Source organism: Corapipo altera, unplaced genomic scaffold (assembly GCF_003945725.1).
Source record: "Corapipo altera isolate COAL_440 unplaced genomic scaffold, ASM394572v1 112, whole genome shotgun sequence".
Taxonomy (NCBI): domain Eukaryota; kingdom Metazoa; phylum Chordata; class Aves; order Passeriformes; family Pipridae; genus Corapipo; species Corapipo altera.
In genome coordinates, this window is record NW_020884899.1 from 2075629 (window position 1) to 2089708 (window position 14080).

Here is a 14080-nt window from a genome sequence, read left to right on the forward strand (position 1 = left end):
AGTCACATCAAAGGGAGTAGCACATAAAAATGCAGTCAAAGCAGGGAGGACCAGATTAGAAGGCAGGTCCTGATGGGCAAAATTGTAGCTGTTGTTATTTTCCATATATGTTATTTTTCTCAGTAGGTTTTTTAAACAACTGCCCTACGTAAATGGCCATGGCAACTTCATGATTGGGCATATGTAGCTGGCAGAGTAGGGAGATGATACCTCCAAACACAGTCTCCTTACACATGCTTTTTATCTATCAGGAGTTGGATGGTTTTAGCACTATTGTTATTCACTAGTACATGATAACATTTTTTTCAAAGTAATCAGTGTCAGACTCTGAAATATCTGAAATCCACTGTCTGAGTGTACGAGTACTTTTGCCTTGTTTTTTGAGGCAGGGATGTGGTTTGAAGGACTTTTGTAGATCTTATTAGTGTCCTGTCCCAGTTTTGTGGGTTTTACATGACCATTTAATCTGCTCCATAACAGAAATAAATGTAACACATACAGCAACAATCACAATAATATACTATACACTGCTTGCTGCCTCAGTGATGGAGACAGAGAGTGCCCAAAGAAATACAGTCACTAATACATGTGAATGAATGTGAACTTTTGTGCTATTTAAAATGCATTTAGGGATAGATACATTTTTCTATTTGCAGATGTGTTTCTTGTTTTAGGCACTCGTTTTGCCTTCCTATCTTTGCTTTTAAAGTTAAGCTGTTTTGAATTTTCACACAGTGAGAAAGAAGGGTGCAGTATGCATGAGGGATGCTGGCAAGGGGCTATGTGAAATGGAATCTTTTATTCTGGCTGTAGCCTGGAAATGCAGCACATCAGGGAATTGCTGCTACTTCCCAGTGAAGAACACTGTCAGAAATTTGGTTCCAATCTAAACCTCTCATCCTTGAAGAACAAAGAACAAGCTCCTTTTCTCACACATGCTAGTCTGAGAGTTGGATAACTCAGCTAAATTAAGTCAATCTCCTCCTACACCGGCATGGAAAGAGGATCCATCCTCCAGCTTTCTGATTTGATTTGTCACCACCAGGCACAGGTGCAATGTGTCTCACTGAGTCCATCCTGGAGGAGTTACCATAGTGACAGCTCTAATGCAGTACCTGTTTCCTTGATAAAAACAAAACTCTGCCCTCAGCACCACAGATCTTTGTGGTGCTCGATGCTGAATATTTAATGACAGGCAATAGTGTCAGCTGAATCTATCTCTAATCTGGAATCTGTCACACATGGCCACCACAAATGGTACTTCGTGCTCCACACACTGCTCCTGAAATCATAGGGGTGTCACAGGTTCTGCTCCATGTGAGGACTGAGAGAACTTGACTCTCAGAGTCATATAATTAATATGTGTACTAATGTTAATAGGTATCAAAGACTGCTTTCTCTGGTCACTAATTTTTCTTTCCTTCATCTTTGGGGCAAGGCATTTAGTCAGATCTATGCAGGTGTCATCACACTGTCACAGTAAAGTGGCAAATATTTTCTTAGAGCATTAGCACTTTGTAAAGCCTGAGGTATGGAAAATATTCCTACTCTCTTCAAGTTAATGAATTCTACATAATCATTCAATCATTTATAAGCAACATTTCTTGTTAAGTATCAGGAAGTACCGCAGAGTTTTTAACGAATAGTTTTCAGGGGTTAGAACATGAAAAAGAGCTTTAACAAACTCACTAAAAGTACTGTGCCTCATTTCTGTGTCCAGTCCATGTAACACCTAGGATTGCTCTGGCTAAGCTCATACAGAGAAAAACTAGCCTTCATATTTCCAAGTCTCATGTCCACTCATCAGTAATGTCCCAGTATGGCATCATTTTGCTTTTTATTTTCTAGAGGATCAGCATTCAAATGTGAGCTTTTGCTTCCTTACTATCTGCTGAAGGTTCTCCTCTTATTTCTCTGACCACAGTAGGGTGGCATAAATACTGTGTTTTGATTGCAGGAGCTGTTACTGAACCTCACACATTGTAGGTAAATAGTGTCCAGCACTTTAAACAGCACAGAAGCTTCATACAGCAAAACAGCAGTGTAGTAAAATTCCAGTTCATACATACTTGCCTGTCCTCCAAAAGGGGTAGGAAGAGGAGAGAGAGGAGGGCTGGAAGAAAGGAAGCACAACAAGGATGCCTTACTCCTTTTGAAACCTAAGGAAACTTATAAAAGCCTTGGGATTACTTTAACTCATAAAATAGGACAGGGTATAACTGTGCAGAGGAACATGTGACTGTGTTCTGCACTGATTATCTGTCTCTAAAAACATTGTAGATGATAAATCTAAATAGAGGAAATAAATAGAAACAAATTATGTTTGCTCGAAGTTCACTCAGTAGTTAACTATAACTTAACAATTGGTGCATTCCATGTAAGGATTACAGCATTTGGAACTAGATGTATTAAATTGCCTCTGAGTCATTTGAGAGACAAATCTGTAGCTCACCATCTGTCCTTATAGGACACCTGTATCACTTTCCCTAAACTATTAACAAAGGATGGCAAATCTGTTTTCATTTCTGATCCCCTTTGTTAGGGTGCCCTAAATGATGTCTCATAAAAGCATTTCACGAGCTGACACTACAGAATCTGACTGGATGCAAAGGATGCGGGCAGGCGGATTTTCCACACTCGGAAAAGTGGGCCCACAGGAATCCCCTGGGGTTCAACAAGACCAAGTGCCAGATGCTGCACCTGGGTCGGGGCAACCCCTTGTATCAACACAGTCTGAGGGACAAACAGATCAAGAGCAGCTCTGCCAAGAAGCACTGGGGAATGCTGGTTGATGAGAACCTGGACATGAGCTGGCAACCTGTGCTTGCAGCCCAGAAAGCCAATTGTGACTTGGACTGCATCAAAACAGCGTGGCCAGCAGGTCAAGGGAGGTGATTCTGCTCCTCTACTCTGCTCTTGTGAGACCCCACCTTGAGTGTTGCATCCAGCTCTGGGGTTTCCAGCACAGGGATAACATCAACCTGCTGGAGCAAGTTCAAAGGACCACTGAGATGATTAGATGGATGGAGCTCCTCTCCTGTGAGGGAAGGCTGAGAGAATTGGGATTGTTCAGCCTGGAGAAGAGAAGGCTTTGGGGCAACCTCATTGTGGCCTTTCAGTACCTGAAGGGAGACTACAAGAGAGCTGGAGAGGGACTTTACACAAGAGTGTAAAAGGGAGTGATAGGACAAGGGGGAATGGCTTCAAACTGACAGAAAATAGGTTTATATCAGATATTAGGAAAAAATTCTTCGCTGTGAGGGTGAAGAGACACTGGAACAGGTTGCCCAGAGAAGCTGTAGATGTCTCATCCCTGGAAGTGTCCAAGGCCAGGTTGGATGTGAGCAGGCTGGTCTAGTGGAAGGTGTCCCTGCCCACAGGGTTAGAACCAGATCATCCTTGAGCTCCCTTTCAACACTGAGCTCCCATTCTATGATTCTACGATGCAGAAAGAACTGGAAAAAAAGCATAACAACCATACAGTGATCAGGAGGCTTGTAACTTTGCCCATAATTAGCTGAAAAAATTCAAAATATTCTGTTTATAACTGTTTTATTGCATCGGTTTTATAGCTGGGTTTTCTGGCCTTGCCCATATCATGCTGTAGCGGTTGAATTATGAAATTAGTAAATATACACAATCTGCACACTGGGACTTTAAAACTAATTGTGCTGCGTCTTACTCTCTGTTTCTCTTCAGAGTTCCTTATGAGTGGGCTGGCAGCTAAATATTTGGTATTGAATAATGCAGGCAGCTCAATTCCAACGATGGTAGTGTCCCAGCTGCGGACACATTTCCTTGGAAGAGTGGCTGATCCCTTGGAGGTAATTGGGTCTGCCCACAGTTTGCCCTCTCATCCCTTCTTACAGCCACCACTCAATGGACATTTACACTTTACTTCTTCCCACAGGTGGGAATAACAATTGAAGGACTGCAGGAGATGTTTGCTAAAGGTTACTCTCCTGACAGGGACTGGGAGAATGACTATGACTTCAAGAAAATCCTGAAAACGGTAAATTCTGGGGGAAAAAAGGATCTCTAAGATATCACTTCCTCAAATGTTATGAAGAATTAGACTTTTTTCATCTTCTTACACAGCTCTCTGACTGGAAGGCATTCTCTAGTGACAAACCTTTTGCATCAGGCTACTTGAAGATGTTTGGCCAGGAGTTGTTCTTTGGTGGACTTGATAAAAACGCCATCCAAAATGCACTGCAGGTATTGTTTTGAAAAGACCACCAGCCAAGAACCAAAAGCTCTAAAATACTGCTTCTCTCACACGTTCTCTCCCTTCTTCTAATTTTTTAATTCAAGGTTGTTTTTTTTTTTTTGTCTTTAAGGTAATTAAGGTCAAGCTCTGATCAGGATTAGTTACAATCATTGCTGGCAGAATTTCCCCTGAGGCACAGTTAATGACACAGATCATGATATTCAAGTTCTGCTTATTCAGACGTGTTGAACTCTGTAATTTCAGGCATGGTATGGATCTGACGAAAAAAACCCTTCACTAAGGAGAATAATCAGTAGCCTTCAAAGTGGTGTAGGGAGGCAGTGGACTAAGGCTCTCCTGTCCTCTGAGATCCGTCGCATCGTGCCCACCTGCACGGGGTTCCCAACAGAGACCAGCTTCTATTACTCTTCCATCACAAAAGCAGCAGGAAATGGTAATATATCTCATTACTTGGGCAGTCCAAACGTGCTTGCCAAGATTGGAGGGCACTCTTAACACTTCCTTTGCTTTCTCTGTAATAGTTCAAGCGCAGATTACACCTTCTCCAAAGTCTGATTTCAGATTGACTGAGTTGCTAAATGCCAACATCAGGCTGAGATCCAAAATGAGTCTAAGGTAAATATTTAGTATAAAATAAAAGAATAATATTTTCGAGTGACAGAGGCCATAAAAATGCACCAGCTGTTTGCTGCCTGAACATAATTATACCCTCCCTCTACCTTTTCAGCATGGCCAAGGAGATGACCTTTGTGATGGGAATCAACACACGCACGATCCAGGCAGGGCTGGAAGCACGCGCCAAAGTGGATGCTCACATACCTGTGAATGTCGTTGCCACTGTCAATATGAAGGAAAAAAACATCAAAATTGAAATTCCACCATGTAAAGATGAGACTGACATAATTAGCGTAAGGTAAGACGTGGCATTTGGCACCTTTCTATGTAGCAAAGCACAGTCTTCCAAGATCCCAGGGATCTTGGGTTTGACTTACAGCTTGGATAACTGGTGATGATTGGTGTGGTTTATGGTTATTTTAAACGAAGTGGCATGCCCCAAAGCTTTGCTTGCAAATACGTGTTACTGCCTGTGGTCTTCACCTGGAAATCCTCCTTAGGACTGTATTCAACTGTTGAGATCCATAAGCTACTTGAAACTTAAATGACATGAAATTTCTATCTCGATACAAATGTTTGAACTGGGGACACTAGGTAAGATATAAGCCAGCTGAATCCTATCAGTTAGAACAGATAACCCATCTGTATTTGCATTTTGTGCCTTGAAGCATAGAGGATTTGATGTTTCTTGTGTTTTTGCCTTGTTTCTCTGTGGCTGCCATTTGGTTTTCTTACCTGTTAGGTCTACTTGATTTATTATCAGTGCATGCAATTACAATACACTCTGGAAAACTGTTGTAGCCAGATGCCAAACAAATGAAAACAGATGGAAATACAAGCACAAAGAGAGAGAGGAAACAGAAAGAGTATGTTCAAGGAATCAAAGCAGTAGACCAAACTTAGAAAACCTTCGTACACACACACACACATGAAAAACAACTGAAAAAGACAAGCTGAAAAGTCACCACAAAGGAAAAAGCATCACTGACAAGAGAAGTCGGCTATTATACAATCCACTGAAATGTTAACAAGTTTCTGCTCTAGGAATGTGGCCGTAACAAAAGAGCTCAGTGGCTTGATCCAGCTGCAATTAGCATCTGCAATTAGCATGCGTGGCTGCTGGCCCAGAGACGCTCTGCAGGTCTCCTCAGTTTAGCCACCACTTGGGCTGATCATTGTTCTCTCTTGCCCTCCAACAGTCACAGACCATTTGACGTGTATTTGACATCACATCCTCCTCCCTAAGACAAGTCCTCCACTCCATCGGGTGCGACTGTAATAAGGCTCTCCGGGCAAAGCAGGGAGGGTCTCAGCATTTCATACAGCAAGAGTTAGCTGCATGTTTTGTTTGGTTCAGTTTCTTGCGGAGGCCAGGACAGTCTGCTCCCAAGGTCATCAGGGAAGCAGGCACCCACTCTCACTGCTAGAGAGGGTGAGGAGGATATCAGTGAACTCAGTAAGGATGCTGAACTGAAATGAGAATATTGAACACCGATACAGAGTTTAGAGCCTTGAGCAGAGCTACAAATATTAGCAGAATCCCCCCTGCAAAGCAAAACAAAAAATATTTTCCTCCTTTGACTTAAGGGGAAATCAAAGAAGACACAAAGTAGAGTTAAATGCCTTGCCAGAAAGCAGAAAGCAAGTCAGTATCAGAAACACGGGATTGCAGCAGAGGAGCCCATGAGTTCCAGCCCAAGCCCTGCTCCAGACCCTGCAGCATTGCTATTTATAAAGTGAAGTAGTCACCTGGAAATAGCTCTATAATGCCAAGTATATGAGAAAGCTAATACTCACCAGCTAACTTTTAGCACCATCGATTCCTCTCCAAAAAGCATTCCTGTTCATTGTTACAAAACAAATGGTCAGTGCAAACCACACAGAGCAATGAAACAGTAGTAAGTGCAAGTAAAGGTGAAGCAATAACTAGAGAATATATCACTGAACCACATCACTGAGGGGGTCAAAGACCAAGCAAAGTAAAATCTTAAAGGTATGAAGAGAAACAAGCAGCATGGTAGAGAGAAAAAGGATATATATAGAGAGATATAGTCTACATAGAATGAATCAAAAATTTTAGTTCAATATAGTCTTTCTCTTCCTTTTGCATAGATCCATTGAATCATTAAAGAGTAAAGAACCAACTGAAGTCAATATTTTAGGGATATTGTGACACCTTCCTTTGTTAGCTTTCAGTCCCCCATCTAAAGAAATAGTTCTAGAAAACTATTGATCTTTCATTTGTTTGTGAGCTCTGTTCCAAATATTGCAGTGTTGGGCACTGTCTCAATGGTCAGCAGGTTACCTTCTACAGTACCATGTCATTAAAGCTAGGCAGGATGTGATATTATTTTCCCCTCCATCTCACATCCAGACACAGGAAAAAACCAGTCTTCAATAGCATTAAATTCATTTATATCCTACACACCATACAGGTGTCACAGCAGTGGGATTTATATAAATTTTCAGAAGCCTAAGAGAAATTCATGTAAGCAATCACAGACTCTAAAGAAAAAAAAAGTAATGAAAACTTTGGTCATAGAGAGATTGCATTCCCAAGACAAATCAGCACATTACGGACTCGACTCTCTCTATAGCAAAAATCAGAGCAAAATAATTAATCATACTATGGGGAGAATATATAACATGTGTTTCAATTCAATCTTATCAAAGTTAAATTTAATTAAAAATAATGCTTATTTTTAAGGCTCTTTTAACTTAATTATTTAGTATACTACAGATGGCTACTTCAACACACTTTTAAACAAAATTTACAAGAAAAAGTAAAAATCAAATAAATTTCAGGGGAAATTAGAGCCCTGTGATTAAAGTATAAATATAGAGAGCTGCCAGAGAATGCACTAATATATCACATATTCATAATAACAGGCTACTGAAGTATGTACACAATCTTGAACAGAGCTTGTATCATATGGCTTTTTTGCTTGTTTTAACTACAAGATAAGCAGAAATTCCCTCACACGGGCATCTTTTTTATAAGATGAATTAGGAAATCACAACAACTTTGCCCAACATGCTGCACCACGAGTAGCAGAAAATGCAGAGGAGCCAGAGAACGCCGTGTGTTTGGGGGCAGGAGAGGGAAACAGCTCCAACTCTCTGTTTTTATAACACTTTTGCACCAAGGTCAGGAGGAAGATGCATAGGAAAGGCAGAAATTTTTGTTTCACCACAGCAGAAAGAGAGCTAAAGGTCTGGCTGGATGATTGCCTCCCGCTTCTCGTTTATTCAGATGTGATGTCACGCTGAGCTTTAAAACCTGAGAAAATTTTTGGTTTGTCGATTGTTTTTTTTTTGTTTTAAGCAGACATTAAGCTCTTCTGTCCCCATGTTAGGGATGTATGCAAGGCCACACTCTCTGAAACATCAGTGGGCCCAACATAGCTGAATTGCTTGTCCCTTACCCCTGCAGCGAGTTTGGCTTATATTACAGCACAGCTTCTTCTCTCATCCAAAAAATGCACTAATACATATTGGAAAATCTCCTTTTTATTTTTTTCTCCCTTGTGTGGGATCAGAGAGAACAGATTCTTTCATACCATAGCTTTAGGCCTTCTTTGTGAATGTTTTTTCTTGTTAAAGCACCAGAGCTGGCTCTTGTAGCCTATTTTTACCGTGCCGTGTGATTCTGCAGACATTGACATGTGTCACCTGTGATGCAGCTACATTTGTCGGCTCTCTGTGCTCAACAGGGAGGAATCGATCCTTTGCTTTCATTAGGTGGCAGGAGTAGACTATTGGCATAAAAATACTAAAAAAAAAAAAAAAAATTGGAAAAGAAACCCCAGGGCTTTCTGCTTGGAGATCCAGCCTGCAGTTCAGTGGTCATTTGAATTATTGAATGGGATTAAAATAAAACCGTGTCCCCTTTTTGTCTCTTTACCCAGATGAGCCATCTGAAATGCAAGTTGATTTGTATTTTCTTTTATCCCCTCAGCTTGTTAGGGAGAATATTTTATTTCAGATTCCATTCTTCAAGGTTCTCCTATCACCCAGCGTGGAGCGTTGCTGTCATGTCCTTATCTAAAAAAGGAGAGAGATGGAAAAGAAAACAAAGCCCACAGGTGACACGTTTTATTGAGGTGTTCCACATGAAGAGCAATTGTGTGCTTTACAGTGCACACAGCACGGTAGGAGCCTTCAAGAGGAAGAGAGGGCTATCAAATGAATACAAATTCATCTTTCAAATGGGTTAGATTGGAATTGCTCAGGCTAGTACAGTGTGGACCGTATTAAAATAGAGACCATTCTGAGACCATCTTTCCATTCACTGTCACAGCAGCCTCCTCCATGGGCAGACCACAAAAGCCCAAGGGCAAACAGATCAGCTCCATCCTTGACAAACAGCACGTGGGGACTTCTGAGCTGGATGTTAGTGCTGATAAATGGCTAATAAGGTAGAGTTAGCCCAGTGCTAATAGCTCTCTCAAAAGTGTTCAGCATTTGAGATGTTTCTCTGATTGAAAACAAAACTCATAATTATCATGGTACTGTAACAAAGTCCATAAAGAAGGAGGGCTATGGAGCCAGGGGGTCAGGATATTCAGCCATGGGAGCCTCAGCCTCGTGCTCCACCTTATATCACTTCTCCTGGATCCTGACTAAGACACTTAGAGTTCACAACGCTGGAAACAAAGTACTGAACACATTTACATGAATAAGCTCTTAACCTTCCTACACATCTCTCTGTCATGTCTCGCCAAGCCATGGCCAAGATCTGAGTGTCAGTGAATTTAAATTCAGATGGAGACACTTACTTTGATGATTTCAGGCTCCTTTCTTCAATTCTGTTTTAATAAAAATTGCACAGAAAACAGCATTCAGTAGCCACCAGTACCCAGATTGTTTTTTGAAGTTATGGCAGTATTTTCCCTAATATAATGTCAAAGGAAATTAGAACTAAGCCTAGTGCAGTGAAGTCAGAGAAAATGAGTTTAAAAATTTAGAAGTCCAGAAGATCAAAATAGGAGACTCAAAAATGTAGTAATCCACAACCAGGCTCCTAAGTAGGTGCACTGTTGTTCCAGGAGTTAGGCTATGGAGATCTGACCAGCTGCAATGCTTTTAACCTGGACAAGTGATTCTAAAAGCCTAACTGAGCTATCTGCCCCTGAGATTGGTCTGTGTCTTTATTTACTCTTAGCAGTCCTAGAAAACACAACTAACAGGAAGGATGCTGTAAATATCTGTAAAGCAATTTGCAAGGTATGATACTTGTTGCTGAGTACGTGCTACAAGGTATTATTCAGGTCTTTTCCTCAGCAGTGCTTTATCAATACAGGTTTCCTCTAATGTTTATTCTGCAGGTCTAAGACATTTGCTGTCACACGAAATATTGGGGATTTGGCTGCTAGTAAGATGACTCCAGTTCTTCTACCTGAAGCAGTGCCTGACATAATGAAGATGTCCTTCGATTCAGACTCTGCATCAGGCGAGACCGATAACATCAGGGTAAATGATGTAGTGTCTGACTATTCTTTTTTGGGCTTTTAATCAGTAGGGGACCATTTCTTTTCTCCATAGGAAAAGGTACAATTCATCTCCGTGAAGCAGTGCTGCTTCACTCAAACTAAGTCAGGTTCAATCTAATAACACAAATAGCCCTATAGTAACATTATTTTAAAATCTGGAGTGTAATACATCAGGCTTGCAACACTTTTTCTAAAGCAAAAGCATTTCCTTTGGTAATTAATTTTACACTGCCATCTACAGGATAGGCCCACAATCTTTAAAATACTTTGCAACCATTATGCAAGCATCACATTCCTGGGGTAGTCACAAATGTTCCTCAAGATGCTCCACTACTCAACCTGTAGAGATAAATTTAATGCTTTACAAGCATCCTGATTCGAGGAGGGATGGAAGCTTGTGTGTCAAGTCTGACTGAGCCTTGTTTCCATAAAAGTACAGGCTTTCTGAGATAGGCAGCACTGTGATGGCATTGCTGTGACAATTCATTCCATGGAAGACTGACAGAGGCAAGGAATGCACTGTCCTGTTCTGGTTTCATTGATGTTGTGCTACTCTGAAGGGTTTTCAGATAAAATAAGAGATGAACAGAGGACAAGTACAGCACTTTCCCATGGAGAAGTCAATAGACAAACGTGCCATCAGTGAGAGTAGTTTCCAATATCCTGGAACAAACTACATTCTTGTGCTTTGTGCCTCTGTGCTGCCCTTCCTGAAAACTCAGTGCTCCACAGTTATTCTTAAATAAACAGCAACTGAAAAATGGCACTAAGTGGAGCATTTCCCAGCATCATTAGAAATTTCATTTTTTTGGTGGGGTTCATGCAAGTTTGGAATCTTGTGAGACATGATAAAGTGAGTAAAAAAATTAATTGCCAACTTGAATTACATGAGAAGTGAAAGTTTATGATTATGTGTCTTTGAGTATTTGTTTCATTGCTTCAGGAAGTCATAGTTTTCATTTCATGGATTTGATTCCAATTTTAATTAATTTTAATTTGTTCTCCAGCAAGCATTGCTTAGCACATGTAAATTACATAGTTTTTAGTGGAAATATCTAATATATGATATGTTTTGACCATCTAATTGATATAGTATCATGTCAGACCTCAACTGACAGAATTTTCATGGACATAGTTGAAAATTCTCGTCTCGCCCAAACAAAAATCAAAGGAAAAAACTCCAGTCAGTCTAGAGCTCACTCAGTTTTATCAAGAACCTGTTAACACTATCTAATACACCAGGAAAACAAAATTAAATATTTGGAATTAATTTGTAATATAATTTTCCATTCCTATAGCCCGAAGCTCTTTTCACAGGGGATAGTCCAATCAACCGATTGAGATGATAATTTTCTCCAATTTAAAACCAAGCTGTCCCATGTCACGGCCTTGCTATCTTGAATAAACTGCTTCATTCCTCATGCACTATGTAATAGTACATGTAACTATTACCAAACAGGATGCATAACATGCAGGTATTCCTCTTAATGTTGTCCAATTTAACCTGACGTGTGTGCTACCTAATAGGACAGACAGTCTGCAGAGGATGTTTCATCAGGAAATCCCTTCTCTTTCGGACGCTCTTCTTCCCGAAAAGAGCCGTTTGTTCAGTCCATGTGTTCCAATGCAAGTACATTTGGGGTTCAAGTGTGCCTTGAGAGGAAAAGTGTACATGCAGCATTTATCAAAAATGTGCCTCTTTATTACCTCGTTGGAGAGCACGCCCTGAGAATGAGCCTCAAGCCAGGTAAGTACGACTGTGCACAGAACAGAAAGCAGTGGGTGGGTGTACACACACATACATGGGTTTTGCATCTTAAGTACCACTAAAACTACCATTAGAAGTAGCAGGTCTGCCAGTATTGGCTGCAGGCTCTGCTCGCAGCAGGAATCCATTTCTCCCCGATCGCCCGAGCAGCGATTTCCCGGCTCTCCCAGCAGTGCCACTCAGCATGACCAGCCTCAAGCAGGGCTGATCTGTGCCTGCAGAGTGTGTCTGATGCATCCTGAATCATTGGATTTGGGATGCAAGCACGAAGCAATTGGACATGGGCAACAGATCTGATGCAGTGTCCTGTAGCTACATTCTAAAAACCCAGACACTTAAAGGGAATTATGGATTAACCCTGCCAGGATCTAGTCCTTAATGTCTTAATCCACAATCAGAAGAAATAAAAGCACAGCAGGCCACTGAATCTAGGTCTCCTAACTATCAAACGAATGGCCTAGACATTGGACCATTCTTTATAATTCAAGAATTGAGCCTCAACTCCTCTCTGATGCCTAATTCCCTAACCCATAGTGTTATCTTGTTAAGCAACCCAATTTACTTGACTTAAATCTGTTGATTACTCTGTTTATTAATTGAAAAGAATCCAGTATCATAATAGTATTTTAAAATTTTGTTGCCAGTATGTGCTTTAGCTGTTTGAGAAAATTTTTAACAAAATTGCTGAATACCAGTAATAATCATTAAGCATTCATATTTAAGAAAAAAAATGGCTAACTAAATTATGGCAAAATTGGGTTATTCTCTCATTTGGTTGCTAATACTAACAATAATACTAATTGTCATGTAATTTCAGTTTACACAGAGGCACCTATTGAAAAAATACAAGTCACAATTCAAGCAGGAGACCAAGCTCCTACAAAAATGGTACGTCTAGTAAAATTTGAAGATCCAGAGGCACAAGCATCTTCCAGAAAAGAAACAATTAAAAGACTGAAGAAAATCCTTGGTGACACTGATGACCAGGTACTGCTGTAAAATTCTAAATTTGTGGGAGACACTACACAAAGCTAATTTATTTATATTTCTTTTACTACGTAGCTTCCTTTGTTTAGACAATATTCAAAAATTGAAAAATAAAGACAGGCTTTTGGGTTCACAAGCCTCTCTGCAGGTCTTTTGTTTGCACTCATCTCTTCTGCAGGTGAAGGACATTAGAAAGAGCAGGTTGGTTCTGTAGGCTTTTCTGAAAACCTCTTGTAAGACATAAAATAGCTGTTGTGTGCCCAAGGGGTAGTCTGCTCTTTCCACCTGCTGCAACTGCACCAAAACAGTCTGACACCCACCTACACAACCTGCCATGAGATAGTAGGACAGTCATTACCAACACCAGTTACATGTAATTGTGTGGCCAACAACTCCTGTACGTGTTGGTTATCACAAGAGTGGGGTATTGTTGTGCTTATGTGTGGCTTTAACACATTATTATGAATTTGCCTTTGAATTATTGTGACGTGCTGCAGAGATGCTACCAGGAGTACACCTTGTCTTCCAAGCAGAGATTTAGAGATCTCTGCATCTGATTTAACTCACAGTGTTTTGCAAGAACACAGCAAAGTAATTTTGTTTTTCCAACGCTACCACTGACCAGGGGACAAGAAAAGGCAGAAGCTCATCATCCAGCACCAGCAGCACCAGCGGGAGCGCCGAGAGCACAACGAGCAGCCCCTCCAGCAGCGACTCTGACGGGAGAGCATCGCAGGGAGGCACCCAGATGAATCTGAAAACAAGACAGCCCAAAGCCAAAGAAAAGAAATTCTACCCATTTGGGGACAGCAGCAGCAGCAGCAGTAGCAGCAGCAGCAGTAGCAGCAGCAGCAGTAGTAGCAGTAATAGTGATAGCAGTAGTAGCAGCAGCAGTGGCAGTAGTAGTGATAGTAGTAGCAGCAAAAGCAGTAGTAGCAGCAGCAAAAGCAGTAGTAGTGATAGTAGTAGCAGCAAAAGCAGTAGTAG

The 14080-nt window shown here is 40.9% G+C and overlaps 1 protein-coding gene across 1 annotated transcript in view; it reads left to right on the plus strand.

Annotated features, from left to right (window-relative positions):
* Window positions 1–14080, plus strand: part of LOC113949925 (vitellogenin-1-like) — a 43235-nt gene that overhangs the window by 15990 nt on the left and 13165 nt on the right. Inside the window, exons 14-23 of the mRNA XM_027649077.1 lie at window positions 3700–3824; window positions 3911–4012; window positions 4099–4218; window positions 4475–4664; window positions 4753–4846; window positions 4959–5144; window positions 10174–10318; window positions 11866–12085; window positions 12924–13093; window positions 13719–14080. The exon at window positions 13719–14080 is cut by the window's right edge and continues 68 nt beyond it. Coding sequence (XP_027504878.1) covers window positions 3700–3824; window positions 3911–4012; window positions 4099–4218; window positions 4475–4664; window positions 4753–4846; window positions 4959–5144; window positions 10174–10318; window positions 11866–12085; window positions 12924–13093; window positions 13719–14080 — 1714 coding nt within the window. The remainder of the gene's footprint in view (window positions 1–3699; window positions 3825–3910; window positions 4013–4098; window positions 4219–4474; window positions 4665–4752; window positions 4847–4958; window positions 5145–10173; window positions 10319–11865; window positions 12086–12923; window positions 13094–13718) is intronic.